This window comes from Mustela erminea, chromosome 2 (genome assembly GCF_009829155.1).
Source record: "Mustela erminea isolate mMusErm1 chromosome 2, mMusErm1.Pri, whole genome shotgun sequence".
Classification (NCBI taxonomy): domain Eukaryota; kingdom Metazoa; phylum Chordata; class Mammalia; order Carnivora; family Mustelidae; genus Mustela; species Mustela erminea.
This window is the reverse complement of record NC_045615.1, coordinates 154,978,579-154,994,079: the sequence shown is the minus strand read 5'-3', so window position 1 is coordinate 154,994,079 and position 15,501 is coordinate 154,978,579. Positions and strand designations below refer to the sequence as shown.

The window sequence follows — 15,501 nt, the reverse complement described above, 5'->3', positions numbered from 1 at the left end:
TAGTTTGGCTATTGTGGACATTGCTGCTATAAACATTCGGGTGCATGTGCCCCTTTGGATCACTACGTTTGTATCCTTAGGGTATATATACACAATGGAATACTATGCAGCCATCAAAAGAAATGAAATCTTGCCATTTGCGACAACATGGATGGAACTAGAGCGTATCATGCTTAGCGAAATAAGTCAAGCAGAGAAAGACAACTATCATATGATCTCCTTGATATGAGGAAGTGGTGATGCAACATGGGGGCTTAAGTGGGTAGGAGAAGAATAAAGGAAACAAGATGGGATTGGGAGGGAGACAAACCATAAGTGACTTTTAATCTCACAAAACAAACTGAGGGTTGCTGGGGGGAGGGGGTTTGGGAGAAGGGGGTGGGATTATGGACATTGGGGAGGGTATGTGCTTTGGTGAGTGCTGTGAAGTGTGTAAACCTGGTGATTCACAGACCTGTACCCCTGGGGATAGAGTATTATGCCTCCATCAGAAAGGATGAATACCCAACTTTTGTAGCAACATGGACGGGACTGGAAGAGATTATGCTGAGTGAAATAAGTCAAGCAGAGAGAGTCAATTATCATACGGTTTCACTTATTTGTGGAGCATAACAAATAGCATGGAGGACATGGGGACTTAGAGTGGAGAAGGGAGTTGGGGGAAATTGGAAGGGGAGGTGAACCATGAGAGACTATGGACTCTGAAAAACAATCTGAGGGTTTTGAAGGGACGGGGGGTGGGAGGTTGGGGTACCAGGTGGTGGGTATTATAGAGGGCACGGATTGCATGGAGCACGGGGTGTGGTGCAAAAATAATGAATACTGTTATGCTGGAAATAAATTAAAAAAAAAAAAAAGCAGAAAGCTATATTTGAATTCTACTCTATGAGAGGTACTTGCACAGAATCTCAAGAAGAAGATATGAATCAAAGTAGCATTTCCAGTGACAACCAACTGAACTAGTACACACAGAGGGATGGAACTTTAGTTTTGTTTTTAAAGATTTATTTATTTATTTGACAGAGAGAGATCACAAGTAGGCAGAGAAACAGGCAGAGAGAGAGAGGAGGAAGCAGGCTCCCTGCTGAGCAGAGAGACTGATGAGGGCTCCATCCCAGGACCCCAGGATCATGACCTGAGCCGAAGGCAGAGGCTAAACCCACGGAGCCACCCAGGTGCCCCAGAGGGATGGAACTTTAAAGCTATAAACTATGCATGAAGTTACAGAGACGCAAGGCAGTATCACCTTCACGGGGCAGAAGAGAACATGCATCTCAGGGAGATGGGTGAGGGCATGAGAGGCCCACAGTGAAGCAGCCAGTCAGCAGCAAAGCCAAGACTAGACCAACTGGCATGGAGTATATAACTTAATCCATATGAGGAAAGAAGGAAGAGCTCTGTTATCACGAGATGAATGAAACCTTCGATGTTCCCATAGTGCTTAGCAATTTACAAGAGATCTCCACAAATATACATACATACAGGCAGGTATATAAATACCTGATATAATTGGATGAATATTAAGTCAACATAAACATATACTACATATCTCGTATTACACACATATATGTGTAGTAGGTATTATTATCCACTTTTTATTGATGAAACCACGAGTCCTGGGACACTGAGTGCTATGCAGCGAACAGGGGCCAGAATCTGAAATTGAACTCAGGTCTCTAAACCCCCAATTCATCTGAAACTTCTACTTGTTTTTGCATACACTTAAAGGAGGATGAGTTTTTCCTTGGAAAGAATGGCAAGTTTGGGGGTAAAGCCTGTCTTTGCAACCTCCCTCCGAAGTGGGAATGGCTAACAAATCAGATGTGATTCCACAAGACACCTCGGCGGGGGGAGGCTGCAGACACCTATTTCCAGGCGATCCTGCTCATGTCTTCAAGATATTCTACTACTCAGTAGCCTAGGAATCGGGTTACTTCTAAGGCTTCATAAAGGGTAAAGCTGTAACAACGTGAGTCAGCCTTAACCCCGCTCCAAGAGTGAAACAAAGGCTGTCCTGCAGCCATATGCTCACAACAGAGAAGAAGGAGACTCCTCAACTCCTTCCCCAGCCAACATGATGCTCCTCGGATCCTCGAAGCCTGGCGCTGAGGGAAAGGCGCTCCCTCAGGCGATCGCGCCCTGCCTCGCCCCCCGGGGAGCAGCACCCGCCGCGCCTCACCTGGCCGTCTCCTTCCACTCCATCTCCTGCCCGTCCACGGCCAGCAGCTCATCGAGTTCGGTGAAGAGCTGAGGGGGCGCCGGGCTGTCATCCTCCTCGCCCAGGATGAACCGGATGCGTTCGGCGGCCGGGGAGACTGCAGAAGTGAAAATACTGCGGTGAAACACTGGCTGCACCACCCCGAGGCAAGTGTAGCTTCGAGCTCTGTCCCCGAGGCTGCCGGACTTCCCTGCCACGCTCTCCGCGGACATCCTCCTCGCTGGGCCTCCCTGGGCGCCCGCCGACGCGCGACCCAACTCCAGGCCCGCTGCCTGTTCCTTCAGGCCCACACCGCGCTCCGGGACGGGCCTCCAGGGCCGGGCGGCGGGGGGCAAGGAGCCTTCAGCCCTCAGAGGAGCGGACGTCCAACCCAATGACCTTCCCTCCCTCCTCACTTAGGGCCCACCCCAAATTATTAGACAGAACCCAGCCCGAGCCAACCACTTGTTCCACCGCAGTGGGAGGGCCGCAGAGCACCCCAATCCTGAGCTCCCCCAGGCCCTCGCCTCCCGCCCGCCTTCCCTCCGTCCAATGCCTGAAGCTCACGTCCTCTAGGATCCTCGTTGCCTGTAACTGGCTAAGGGCAAAGTTGATGAAGGAATATTTAACAAGAGGGGCCTCTTCTTGACACAAGGGCAGTACCCAAAAATGTTTAGTCACACGTCAATGCACTTGAAAAACAAGCCCAAGTAAAATATTGTACACCTGAGGAAAAATATTTTTTCTGACACACTCAAGCACATAATTGAATGCCCTACTAGCTCCTTTTGACCCTATCTCCTGAAAATCATGTAATGAAAAATTAACTAGAACTTCCCTCAGGTTGTGGGTTATTTTCCCCTGCCTCCTCTTTTGTTGTTGTTGTTGTTGTTGTTGTTTAAGAAAAGGAAAGCATCTGGAAACTGATCATCATATTACAATACTAAGGCCACAGATACTCTCTATAATCCCTGGGCAAAACCGGGAATGGTATATACATGTGAATATAGTCCAGGTACACAGATTTATGTGTGTATGTGTGTGTATATATGTATGTATGTATACACACATACACAAAAATACACACAAATTGTAAAAATATGTGTACTCAAATGACCCAATAAAACAAGAATATTCCTGGGGCACCTGAGTAGCTCAGTTGTTAAGCATCTGCCTTTGGCTCAGGTCACGATCCAGGGTCCTGGGATCCAGCCCCACATCAGGCTCCCTGTTCAGCAGGAAGCCTGTTTCTCCCTCTCCCACTCCCCCGCGTGTGTTCCTGCTCTCTCACTCTCTCTCTCTCTCTGTCAAGTAAATAAATAAATAATCTTTAAAAAATTATTTTAAAAACAAGAATATTCCTATCATCTGAACGCTGCTATAATACAGGACAATATGAAATTCTACAGATCAAAAGATACTACAAACAAACGTGAAAAATATTCAACTTAACTAGTAATCAAAATTAATTATTAAAATAAAATACAACTTTTACCTAGGAAAATAGAAAATATGCAAAAAAAATTATAATCCCAATGTTGCCAGAGATTTAGGACACATGCGCTAGTACCTCTCAATTTACATCACCAAGAGAAGCCTAAATGGGAACCTGTCTCTGAAGGGAAATTTAGAAGGATATGGAAATGTTTTAAAAGTGTATATATCCTGTGAGCCAGTAATCTTACCACTAGAAAGACATTCATTTCAAAGAAATAATAGCTGTTACTTCAAAGATGGAGGTGCCTACTGCAACACTGCTAATCACTGAGAAAAAGAGAAGACGACTAAATATCTAAAAAGGAGGACTGGTTAAATATACTACACCACAACTATTCAGTAAATCAGCATGTAGTTATAAAACATGAAGTTGAGATTATCATTTCTGACATATATACAATGCCAAAGGAAAAATAAAGTTGTAAAATCATATGAATAAAGTAATCCCACCTTAGTAAAGAAAAAAACACACATATATCCATAAAATTAAGTCTGGAGTCGTGGGAAACCCTCACTGTGCAGGGTTCCAAGATGTGTAACTTTAAGTTACTGTTATTTAGTTAAAGAACACAAGCCCCGCAATAACACAGTTTAAATTTCAGTGACAATAGTATATGAACTGTGGGTAATGCATAAAGTGCGAGCTTCACTGCGAGCTCTTCTGACGTTAATTACAATGTAAATAACAGACATGCTTCACGATCAGTGACTGATCATAATGGTTCTTCCAACGTCTGTCAGTGATCGGCCACTGCACATTTGTTACCCAAAAAAGAAGATGACCACGACGACTGAGAAGAAGGGGAGAAAGAAGAGGAAGAAAAGAAGGTGACGGAGGAGGGGAAAAAAGCATTGCACATTTAAGAAACTCTCAGAGACATTTCTTGACATGGAAAGTACAAAGGAGAAAATGCTAGAAGCTGATCCAAACTTAGAGAGGAGTACGTAATTCATCGGGGCATAGAAAAGATGCTTGCTCCCGTTCAAAAGCTGCACAGCAGGAAGAAGGCAAGCATTATTCAAACCACTCCTGACAAGACTTTACAAAGAAATAAAACACTTTAATCTCAATATTTCTGACATTTTAAATTAGGGTGTACTAAATATTAGTCTTACTATTTTTTTTCATTTCTCTATACCTTTATCACTAATAGCGAGAGAGATTTTAATCATTTGGCAAAAATTTTTTTAAAGGTCAAAGAAAAATATTTTCTCTTCTCCCATTGATTATTGAGATTGTTGTGTATAATTTCAGTTTGAATAGTCACATTTATGGCTTTGCCCTCCCATGCAAAGCAAAGATGGCCTATATGTACACCTTTTAACTGTTATACAGTTTATTTCTAGGGCTCTATGTTCTTCCTTTCACTTTTCGACCAGTTCTGCAGTGTTCACAGTTCATCCATACAATATTTACTGAGTACTGTCTTTGTGCTAAATGGGCTTTGTTTCAGGTTCTGAAGATAAAGCAAAAAACTTGACAAGATCCTTGTTCTTATCAAGTATACTTGCTAGAAAGGGCAACAAACATTTACCAGTTATTTGGTTAGTGAAGAATTAATTGGCTGAATGAATAAATTAGTACATAGACCAACAAAAATATCTGCAAACTGTTCTGTGTTCACAGGACATTCAAATAAGATAACAATATCTATTAATATAGGATGCAGTATGTTTAATTTCTGTAATTAGGGGAAAAAAACGACTGAAACTTCTTAATATCTCTTGGAGGAAAAAAACCTAAGTTCCAGAACTTTTGTGTAAGAACATTTGCAACGTCTTTCCAATCAAGAAAGGGAAAGTGTCGTAAACTAGCTTGATAACTCTAGCAAGTTTCTTTCCTCGGTTGCTCCCCTAAGCTTCCCTGGGAATTAGAAGTAAGAGGCCACAACAACTGTACTGTAAATATAGACCTGTGGGAGGGGCAGCCTCTGTAACCAGCAAATACCCTTCCCAATTTCTAACATGATTCTTTTTTTTTTTAAGATTTTATTTATTTATTTGACACACAGAGAGAGAAATCTCAAGTAGTCAGAGAGGCAGGCAGAGAGAGAGAGGGGCAAGCAGGCTCTCCGATGAGCAGAGTCCGATGCAGGACTCGATCCCAGGACCCTGAGATCATGACCTGAGCTGAAGGCAGAGGCTTAACCCACTGAGCCACCCAGGCGCCCTCTAACATGATTCTTAACACAAATACATGCAAAGTGGGAGTCTCCCTAATGAAGGATATCAGGAATTCTTTTTTTTTTTTTCCCCTGTAAATTTGGATCAAAAGGAAATGAGCTAAATAGAAGATAAAGCACTGCACTGAAATTAAGAATATAGAACTCTGGAACCAAACTACTTTGGTTTGAATTCAAATTCTGCTACTTATATGCATGCTGTGTGATCTGAAACAAGTTAATTAACCTCTATGCGCCTCAAGTTCCTCACCTGAAAAATAGGGTGATGATGATCAATTATCATATCTAAAATACAAGGTTTAAATTAGTTGAAAGACTGCCAGCCCTTACTAGCAAAACCTGCCTAGCCTTTAAGAAAGAAAGTACTCACAGATATTGGCCCTCAGAGCCCCTGTATGTTGAAAATACGTAAGGTAGGAAAGAAAAAACCAAAAGTTCTGCATGTGTTACTTTAGTGAATTCAGCAGCTTTAGTAATGAGAACATAAAGGTGTATCTTTCTGGGAAACAGCCAATAAAAGAACAGGGGGAAATAATGAAACCTCTTTAGTCTCACTTTAATACCTGGGGGGGGAAACATCAGAAAAACAACTTACATTGCAGATGAATAGATTATGATTGTAAGTAATAACTCACCTAGTTTCATCATAAAAGAGAACCTTGAAAAAAATGAGAAAGGGTGACAGGGAGGCAGGAAATGAGGGAGAGAGAGAAAAACTGTCAAATTAATCCAATCACCTTTGTCAGAACAGAAGGCCTATAGATCAAAGCCAAGTTAATGCCTCTAATCTGCCTTGATTTTTTTTTCTTTTTTTATTCTGCCCTCTGGTTAGAATGTGTTTTGGGGGTTTTCAAGGGGCTCTAGGCTTTTTTTCCCCGAGTAGCTATAGAATTTCCCAGAGGGCCCTACTAAGTGTGGCCATCTCTGACCAGCGTCCACCCGCAGGGTGACAATGTCATAGTGTGCGATGGCTGGGGAGACTCAGTGCTCCCAAATTCCCAGTGCTGACAAGAAGAAAGGCAAATATGTGGCAGGAATGCTGTGGTACCCACTCCCCACGAGCAGCAGCCATAGCAGACATCACGTGCATTCCTGCTGAGACCTAACTTGACCTCAGAGTAGCCACTACCCACCAATCAGAGATGGTGTGTGAGGGACCCCTCTCCAATGACACCTACCTGGGTAGACAGTCAACTCTCAGGGTGCCTGTCATGTCACTTTGACCCCTAAACTATGCACCCAAACTGTCTCCCACAAAAACCCAGAAATGTCTGGTGACCAAAGAACATGCCTGCTCGATTTTGCACCAAACTCAGCCAGGACCCCCAGTGTCACAAGCAAGCTCAGAGGCGTTCACGGCTGTTGTCACAGTTCATCTGCTAAGCTCTGCCCTAGAACATGGGCATAGGCAGGAACAGACCCCCATCCAGGAAAGAATTCAGGTATTTCCCAAGAATGACCAGAAGGTAAATAGAATTTTATGATTATGGGTCGGAAGACAGACTCACTCTCTTCCCTAAAAGAACTGACTTTTAAAGAACAGAGTTCAATTAGTTCTCAGAAGAGAACTCAAGGAACCTCTACAAGGTGCTCATTTTCTAGCCAAAAGTCTGGGTAATGCCTTAAAACTTATTTAACAACCAGAATTAACAAAGAAAGTGGACATGGTTTGGATAGTGGGAGGCAGTTCTGCTTATAAGGAAGGCATGAACAAATCAGACCATCTCAAACTATTTGTGACAAGGATCATGCAGGAATTTGAAAATAACACATTTTTTTTTCCAGAAACTGATTTGGGGAAATATAAGCTTCTTCCAGAATACCCAAGTGTTCTTTCTGGTGTCCAAGAGGAAAAAAGGTATTAAGTGGAAATTTGAAGTATATAAAAAGAATGATTAATGTGAAGGTGTTTCTGATTTATTTTAAGTTGTTCCCCCAGCTCTCCAATTATATATTTTAATGTTAGGAAAAAAAAAAAGACTTTTGTTGACTTTAGATCAAAGGATAACTACTTCTAAGCAATGTGTTTATTAATTAATCTTAATCTTAACTAGGCTCTAATTAAGATTAATCTTAACTAGATTATACCAGATACCATTTGTGAAACATTTCTTGCTATCACTGTCTGAATACCAATCAAGGAAAATCACCTGCTTATCTACCTATCACCTACATACCTACCAAAACACCAAAGTGGGAGAATCCGCTGATATCATGAGTTGAAATCAGGACTTATACAGATAGGAGCTAGACAGGTTTGTCCAAAGGTCAGAAATAAATTATACACAGAAGAGCTAGAACTTAAACATTAAAAGAAAATTAGGTCAAAATGGAGACTATGAATTACTCTATGCATATCTTCTGAAAAAAAAAAAAGTTTTGTTCACTCAGATAGGAAATCAGTAAGATGAGAACTCTAGTACATTCCATATAGATAGTAAAGAAGCAGGCAGGAAACTAACTTTTTGAAGGTTAAGAGAGAAGGTCTAAAACTCTAAAAATTCTGGTTCTGATCTTTGGTGAGATTCCATGGGATGGTGCAATAATAAAAAAAAATAGACTGCTCTTTATGAAAAAGAGTAATCTAATAACAAGCATATGGTTAAAATAAAAAATTCAAAGAGGTAATGAATTGAAAATGGATAATGCCAGAAACCAAAATTACTAAGTTAGAAAGTAAACTTCACAAACTTAAAAATTGAAGTTAAAATATGTTTTACCCATCATGTTAGCAAAGATTTGAGTTATTAGTTATCCAGAGAAATAGAATTTTTGGCCTTATTAGTTGATACAAACTTTTTAAAGTGTAAGTTAGCAATATTAATTAAAAATCAAAATAGTCTGGGTTTGGATCCAGAACTTCCACTTACAGAAATTAATCCTGAACAAAGAGATGGACCCAAGAGTATCTGTGGCACCATTATTTTTTTAAGGATTTTAGTTATTTACCTGACAGAGAGCACAAGTATGCATAGAGGCAGGCAGAGAGAGAGGAGGAAGCAGAGCAGAGAGCCCGATGTGGGGCTCGATCCAGGACCCTGGAATCATGACCTGAGCCGAAGGCAGAGACTTTAACCCACTGAGCCACCCAGGTGCCCTGTGGCACCATTATTTTTAATCTTGGAAGCAACCCAGGTGTCAATCAATAAAGAAACAAGGAAACGGAAGGGATGGGAAAGGAAGGGAAAAACTAGATAATACGCTTGCTCATTTCCAGATCTTTTTTCATCTTTCCTATCGGCTATAGTCTTTTCTCTCCTCTATAAATCTGACTCAATTTCCAAGGCCCAGGTAAAAAATCTTTTCCAATAACCTATATTAACCATTCACAGAAATATGTCTCTCTTCTTTATTCAAACTATAGCACTTTGTCTGAATTATCATTTAAGCACCACCAAATTTATAGCCTGGGCATTATTACCTAACCTACGGTGATGTGACCTCTCTCCAACTAACCACCAAGCTCCTGGAGGACAGAATCTGTCTATGTACTTTCCTTGAAGACCAACACAGTACTATGCACTTAATCATCACCTGAAATATTAAATTAATGAATTAGATAAGGAAGAATAAACCTTGGACATTGTCAAGGACACAAAAACATAACCATGTGCAAAAGGAAGCTTACATTAAGAACTCTGAAATGGAAAATATCTAAGTTTTGGAAACTGTCCTTATTTCATCCTTCCCCTTAATCCATCTTTGCATTAGCTGCACAGTGACCAGAAGACAGTCCCCATTTCCTATTGAGTACGCCACAAAGAAAAGAATGAACACTTCCAGTAAGCTATTTTCCTCTGGTAGATGCAATCTCTTCCTATCCTGAGGGACCACAACATTTAATCTGCACTCCTATTAAGACATGTAATATTCACTGTTTTGTGGGTTACCCACTGCTGTACTTTGTCTTTGTACCATTATTAAGCCAACCTACCTGGATCTTCACTTACCTAAACTACTCTTGGTGTCTACCTTGTGCACAGTGAGGCTGGACAAAAAGGAATGGATGAATGAATAAGGAAATGAGTGGAAGAATACATAATATATATTCTGCCTCAGTTTCTCAAAAAAATCTTTCTTTGCTTCTTTCCTCTCCTTCCCAGAGGCTTAGCAATGCCTGAAGTATAGTTCTATGATTTCGTTTTGATTACTTAATTAATACTTAATAGTTTTTAGTTTATGAGACACTATGCTCTTTGTTAAAAGTACACAAAATATTTTTAAGATAAGGTCCTTGTTCTCAAGGGACAATGGGAAAACTCCGATCAATAAAAACACAATATGCAATTACTAACATTTTTGAATGCTTACACTGTATCAGGCACTGTGTTAAGGGCTCTTCACTTATCATATCATTTGTTTCACACAAAAATATGAAATATCTATTATTATCAATCTCTTGTACTACTCATATTATAGACAGAGAAACTGAGTATTTAAGAGATTAAGGGACTTCCCCAAGATCACACAACCAGTAAATGATATGACCTCAAACCTCAAACTAGTTGTATTATTTCCAAGCCCATTTTTGTAGCCACCACTCTTTAAAAGATGATCTCATTTTAAGAAAAAAAAAAGCTGTACGAACAGTAAATATACTAGATCTCAGAAGAGGTAGAAATCAGCAAGTGTACAGCATTTGTACTGTACATGTACAGCAAATGTAGTGGATTTCAGGAGAGGTAGAAATCATAATGGCACATGAAATAGTCCTAAAGTAAGTCAACTGAACATTTGGTTCATTAACCACCAAAAGGCAACTTGTGAAAGTGCCTTTTTGTTTTTGGTCTGGAAAACATACCACTGTGGCCACCCTACAGGCTACCAAAAAAATTTCTTTTTAATAGAAATAATGATCATTATGAACAACTCATACTGAGCATGACAAGTTTACATGCAAATTCCCTTCTGTGGGTTAAATGAAGACTTACAGATTTTGTATTTTTCTCCTTGGCAAAATTCACCATCTGATAAGTCTCAGCTCTCAAACCAAAGTAAGTAAGTAAGTAAATAAATAAATAAATAAATAACTGGGTCCCCTGGGTGGCTCAGTCAGTTAATTGTCCAACTCTTCATTTCAGTTCAGGTCATGATCTCAGAGTTGTGGTATCGAGCTCCACATTGGGCTCTGTTCTCAGCAGGGAGTCTGCTTGAAATTCTCTCTCTCCCTCCTCCTCTGCCCCTCTTCACCTGTCTCAAATAAAATCTTTTTAAAAAATAAAAATATTTTGAGGAACCTCCATGCTGTTTTCCAGAGTGGTTGCACCAGCTTGCATTCCCACCAACAGTGTGGAAGGGGAGGTGAACCTTGAGAGACTATGGACTCTGAAAAACAATCTGAGGGTTTTGAAGGGACGGGGGGTGGGAGGTTGGGGTACCAGGTGGTGGGTATTATAGAGGGCACGGATTGCATGGAGCACGGGGTGTGGTGCAAAAATAATGAATACTGTTATGCTGGAAATAAATTTAAAAAAAAAATAATAAAAAAAAAAGAAAAATAAATAAATAAATAAATAAATAAAAATAAATAGCTATTTATTTAAGTTGTCAATGTGCTATCACCAGTTGATTTACATTTTAAGTATTCATTTCTCTCCATTTTGAGTTAAGGGTCTATAAATCAACACCACAGTTGCTAAAACTTCCACAATTCTAATTATTAGACCATTATAGTACTCTAAAAATATACTTAAATATATATATAAAATCATCAAACTTCAATTTCACATTCATAAGTGTAAGAAATAAGAAATCACTAAATAAAGTTACATACATAAAAATCTTTAAAACACACATGCATTATAGTAGCTGTGTGTTACTCTTGCCCATTCAGCACCCCTACTCTCTTTTTCTGATAATAGCATCCCACTTTCCTTAGAAGAGCCATTTTTATGCTTAGAAGTCCAACAAGGATGAATCATTCCCTATGACCCAGGTCTGGAGAATGAGAATATCCCAAATCTTGGCCACAGTAATTAACTTTTGAGAGGACACTTTATCTAATTCAGGCCAATCAGAGTATATAAGTGTCAAACTTTTGCTGGCACTTCCAAGAAATAAATTTATGCTGAGGTGCTAATAAGATGGTAATAAAAGCTTTGAGTGCAGATGGCATCTTGCAACTCAAAGGGAAGAGTATGTGTGAGAATAAAGTAAACATCAAAGGCAGAGACAGGTTCCAGGTGCCATTATTTAAGCACCTGGATCCAGCCATGCCTAAAGTTAGATACTTTGCAATCATACATGACAATTCCCTTTTAGCTTAAAGTAATCTAAGACAATTTTTTTGTCACTTGCAACCAAAGGAGTCCTGATATATACATGTCTACTTTAATGGGCTACAGTAGAGCTAGCTCATATTAGTCATCCACAAATTACCATCTTCAAATTAACTACATCAAACAACCTGTTTTTATAGAATTCTGGTTTTCTTGGAGTGATCTATACAATGCATCCAAACTTTCTCCATGACTTAACCTACCTTTACCTCAATAAATCCAGAAAATGACTATTGACTTAACATGCTGGCAAGCTGTAGACAGGTAAATTAGATGGTTACTTTTTCTGTTCAATTAGCTAAGGAATTGAAACAGCCAAATAGCATTCATTAAGATGGATAATTTTTTAAATACTTAGGTATCCATGTATTAATAAGCTCCCACACATGAAAAGCTGTCAATTATGACAATTATCCTTAATATGCCATGACATTATTATGCAGCTATAGAAAGTCAACAGTGTTAGGAGCCTGGATTTCTGAATACTACCAAACTATCTTACTTACTTCAATTTCAACTAGCAAAAGGTGAGAAGAACCAGAGTTTGGTGAGACATTTTTGGAAAATACTGTGTCCTTAGCCTTTCCTCTCCAAAGTAATCAGAAAAATAATTTACCTAGAGTTTACATTATAAAAATGTTATCAGGATCTGAGTCATATCTATAAGGTATTCAAAATTCTTTAGAACAAAAAGGTGATAGCCCTTACATTCCCCAACTTATTTTATCTTGCTCCTTTATAATTTCTGCCAACACAGTGAGTTGAAAAAATTAAAACAAGCTCCCTGTCAGTGTTAATATGTGTTCTTTTACATGGTGCTAAGCCATTTCCAAAGAAGTAGTCTCAGTGATGGTCTTAGAAGTCAAATAAATTTATTTTATCTATGAAATTCCAGACTTCTTCATCTGTCAAGTCTTTTATTAATTATTCTAATTATATTAATTATATTATTAATAGTATTTCAATATTTCAAGTATCTCTACTAGAAAGACATAAAATTCCAATCAGTCATTTTGGGTTTTACCATCCTCATCCTTTAGCTTTTAGTGACCTAAAACCACTGTTTTGTCAGTTATGGACTGAATTGTGTCCCCCAAAATCTACATACTGAAATCCGAACCCCCACTATGATAGAACCTGGAGATGGGGCTTTGGGAGATAATTAGGTTTAGATGAGGTCATGAGTGTAGGGCCCTCATGATGGCATTAGTGCCCCTATAAGAAGAAACACCAGAGACCTTGTTTCCTCTTTCTCTCCACCACGTGAAGACACAACAAGAAGGCTTCCATCTGTAAGCCAGGGCACTCATCACCGAACCAAATCACCTGGCATATTGATCTTGGACTTCTCAGCCTCCAGAATTATGAGAAATAAATTCCTATTGTTTATGCCACCCAGGCTGTGGTATTTTGTTATGGGAACCATCACAGATTAATATATAAACTAAACTAACTAATGGTGAAACTCAAGTTTTTACTTTCTTTCTGGACTTTACTTTCCACAGTATCATTCTCCCTCTCTGTTTACCCAGGTTTGCATGGTATTCGTGAGTCTTTGCAGGGAAGGTGGGCTCAGAGAAACAGATAAGCAATTTCCCTGACTCTTCCCCAGCTACATATCAAAAGACTACAATTCCAGCCATAAGTCCAACTGCTAAGTGTTTGTTGGGTCTCCAAGGGATATTTCACACATATTCACCCTTGTGACTCCAGCCCCACTGTTGATAACCTCTGTCCACAAAAGCACCTAGGAAGGTACCACATTATAGACACAGTCACCAGGGCAGAGTGTGGCAATGTCAATACCCTGCCAAGAAATTCAGCTCCCCAAGTTCCCAAGGACTCAACCCCTGAGGGGCCAAATCAACATAGAGGCTTTAAAAAAAAAAAAAAAAAAAAAAAAGCAAGCAGGCGACCAAGAAATCTGAATGAAATACCATGACAGACAGACCACATGCATTTGGTAAGTCAGTACAGAGTTCAAAGTATTGTTCAGTCCTGTGTAAGTCCTAAATTATGTCTTTTCACACCCACCAGATATCGTAAGGATTCAAGTAAGGAAGAGGAATTCCTATGATCATGTCCATCTACTCATGTTTAACTACCAGAGCATTAAACTTACAAGGTACCTAATGCCTTATGTATCTGAATAAGAATTAACTTCTGGTTCTTGCATGTAGCATTTTTTCTAATCTTTTGTTCAGATCAAATCACTTTCCCCAAAGATCTGGCTATACCCAGACTTTCCTTCAGTCAACCAATAAATTCTTGATAAATTCTTGTCTATTTAATCCAGGTATAATTGGGTTTCTAGCATTCTCAACCCAAAGGCTTACTGATTTACATAGTATATACAGATAAAAAACACCAGAAGGATATACCAAATGTTAACAATTATTATCCCTAAATGATGGAATTATAGATGATTCTTACTTTCCTCATTTTGCTTATGTGTAATCGACAAATTTTCTAAAATTAACATTAATGTCATTATTATAAGAAAAACAAACCAATTAAGGTATCTTTACTTGCTAACTTGAGGACAGGCATGTCAAATTAGTGCCGAACACTTCCCTACAATACTTGAAACTGCAGAATCTCGATTATCTTTCTTCACACACGTCCGAAACAAACAAAGCCCTCCAGCAATGCCTTCGCTGCTGACTAGGGACTCTTAACAGCCAGTTCTGAGCCATGCAACAGGACAGGCCATGGATCTAAATCTAACAGACTGAGCAGCCACACACATCTAAAGATAATCCCATGAGTGCAGAAGAATGTGGACAGTGGGGAGGGGTTTCATGTAGGTAGGAAGGTGAGATAGAAAGGTAGGATGCTTTCTGTGTATAGGAACTCACTCCTTAATTAAGATGGCAAAGACTATGATGACCAAGCAACCTCTTCCTAAAAGACCTCAAAGATCCTAAGAGGTCACAGCTCTCCTCTCCATTTTCCTTTAATTTCTTTACTCCCTACTTCACTTCTCTTTGCTCTGCCAGAGCTGTCCATGATAAGGTTTATATGATGAATCACTCTGCTTAAGAGTGAACACATCAGCAGTTTCTCCAGGTTCAACTCAGAACAATTATCAGCACAATTTATACCCTGAGGTTTTTAAAGTCAGACCTAATTTTCATCAACATTAGGAAATCTTCAAGATTCCCAAAATAAATTCTACAGACTTGCTCAAGTGCAACTACTTTCTATACAAAGTAGCTAAATTTATTGTTCCAAAATTAGTGTCACAACCACCATACTAATGTTGCCATTAGATGACTCCAGAAGCAAAGAAGACATTGTCCTTCCCACAGAGGATTTCAAAATGCGTAAGAATATAAAGGCACCA

The 15,501-nt window shown here is 39.4% G+C and overlaps 1 protein-coding gene and 1 pseudogene across 4 annotated transcripts in view; one reads left to right on the top strand and one right to left on the bottom strand.

The window, feature by feature from the left end:
* The window catches only part of SLC4A4 (solute carrier family 4 member 4), a 345,711-nt gene that overhangs the window by 203,446 nt on the left and 126,764 nt on the right, over positions 1–15,501 (bottom strand). For all 4 annotated transcript variants that reach the window (XM_032334538.1, XM_032334539.1, XM_032334536.1 and 1 more), the window contains exon 4: positions 2,180–2,315. In XM_032334538.1, the coding sequence (XP_032190429.1) occupies positions 2,180–2,315 (136 nt within the window). The remainder of the gene's footprint in view (positions 1–2,179; positions 2,316–15,501) is intronic.
* Positions 7,365–7,776, top strand: LOC116584102 (annotated as a pseudogene).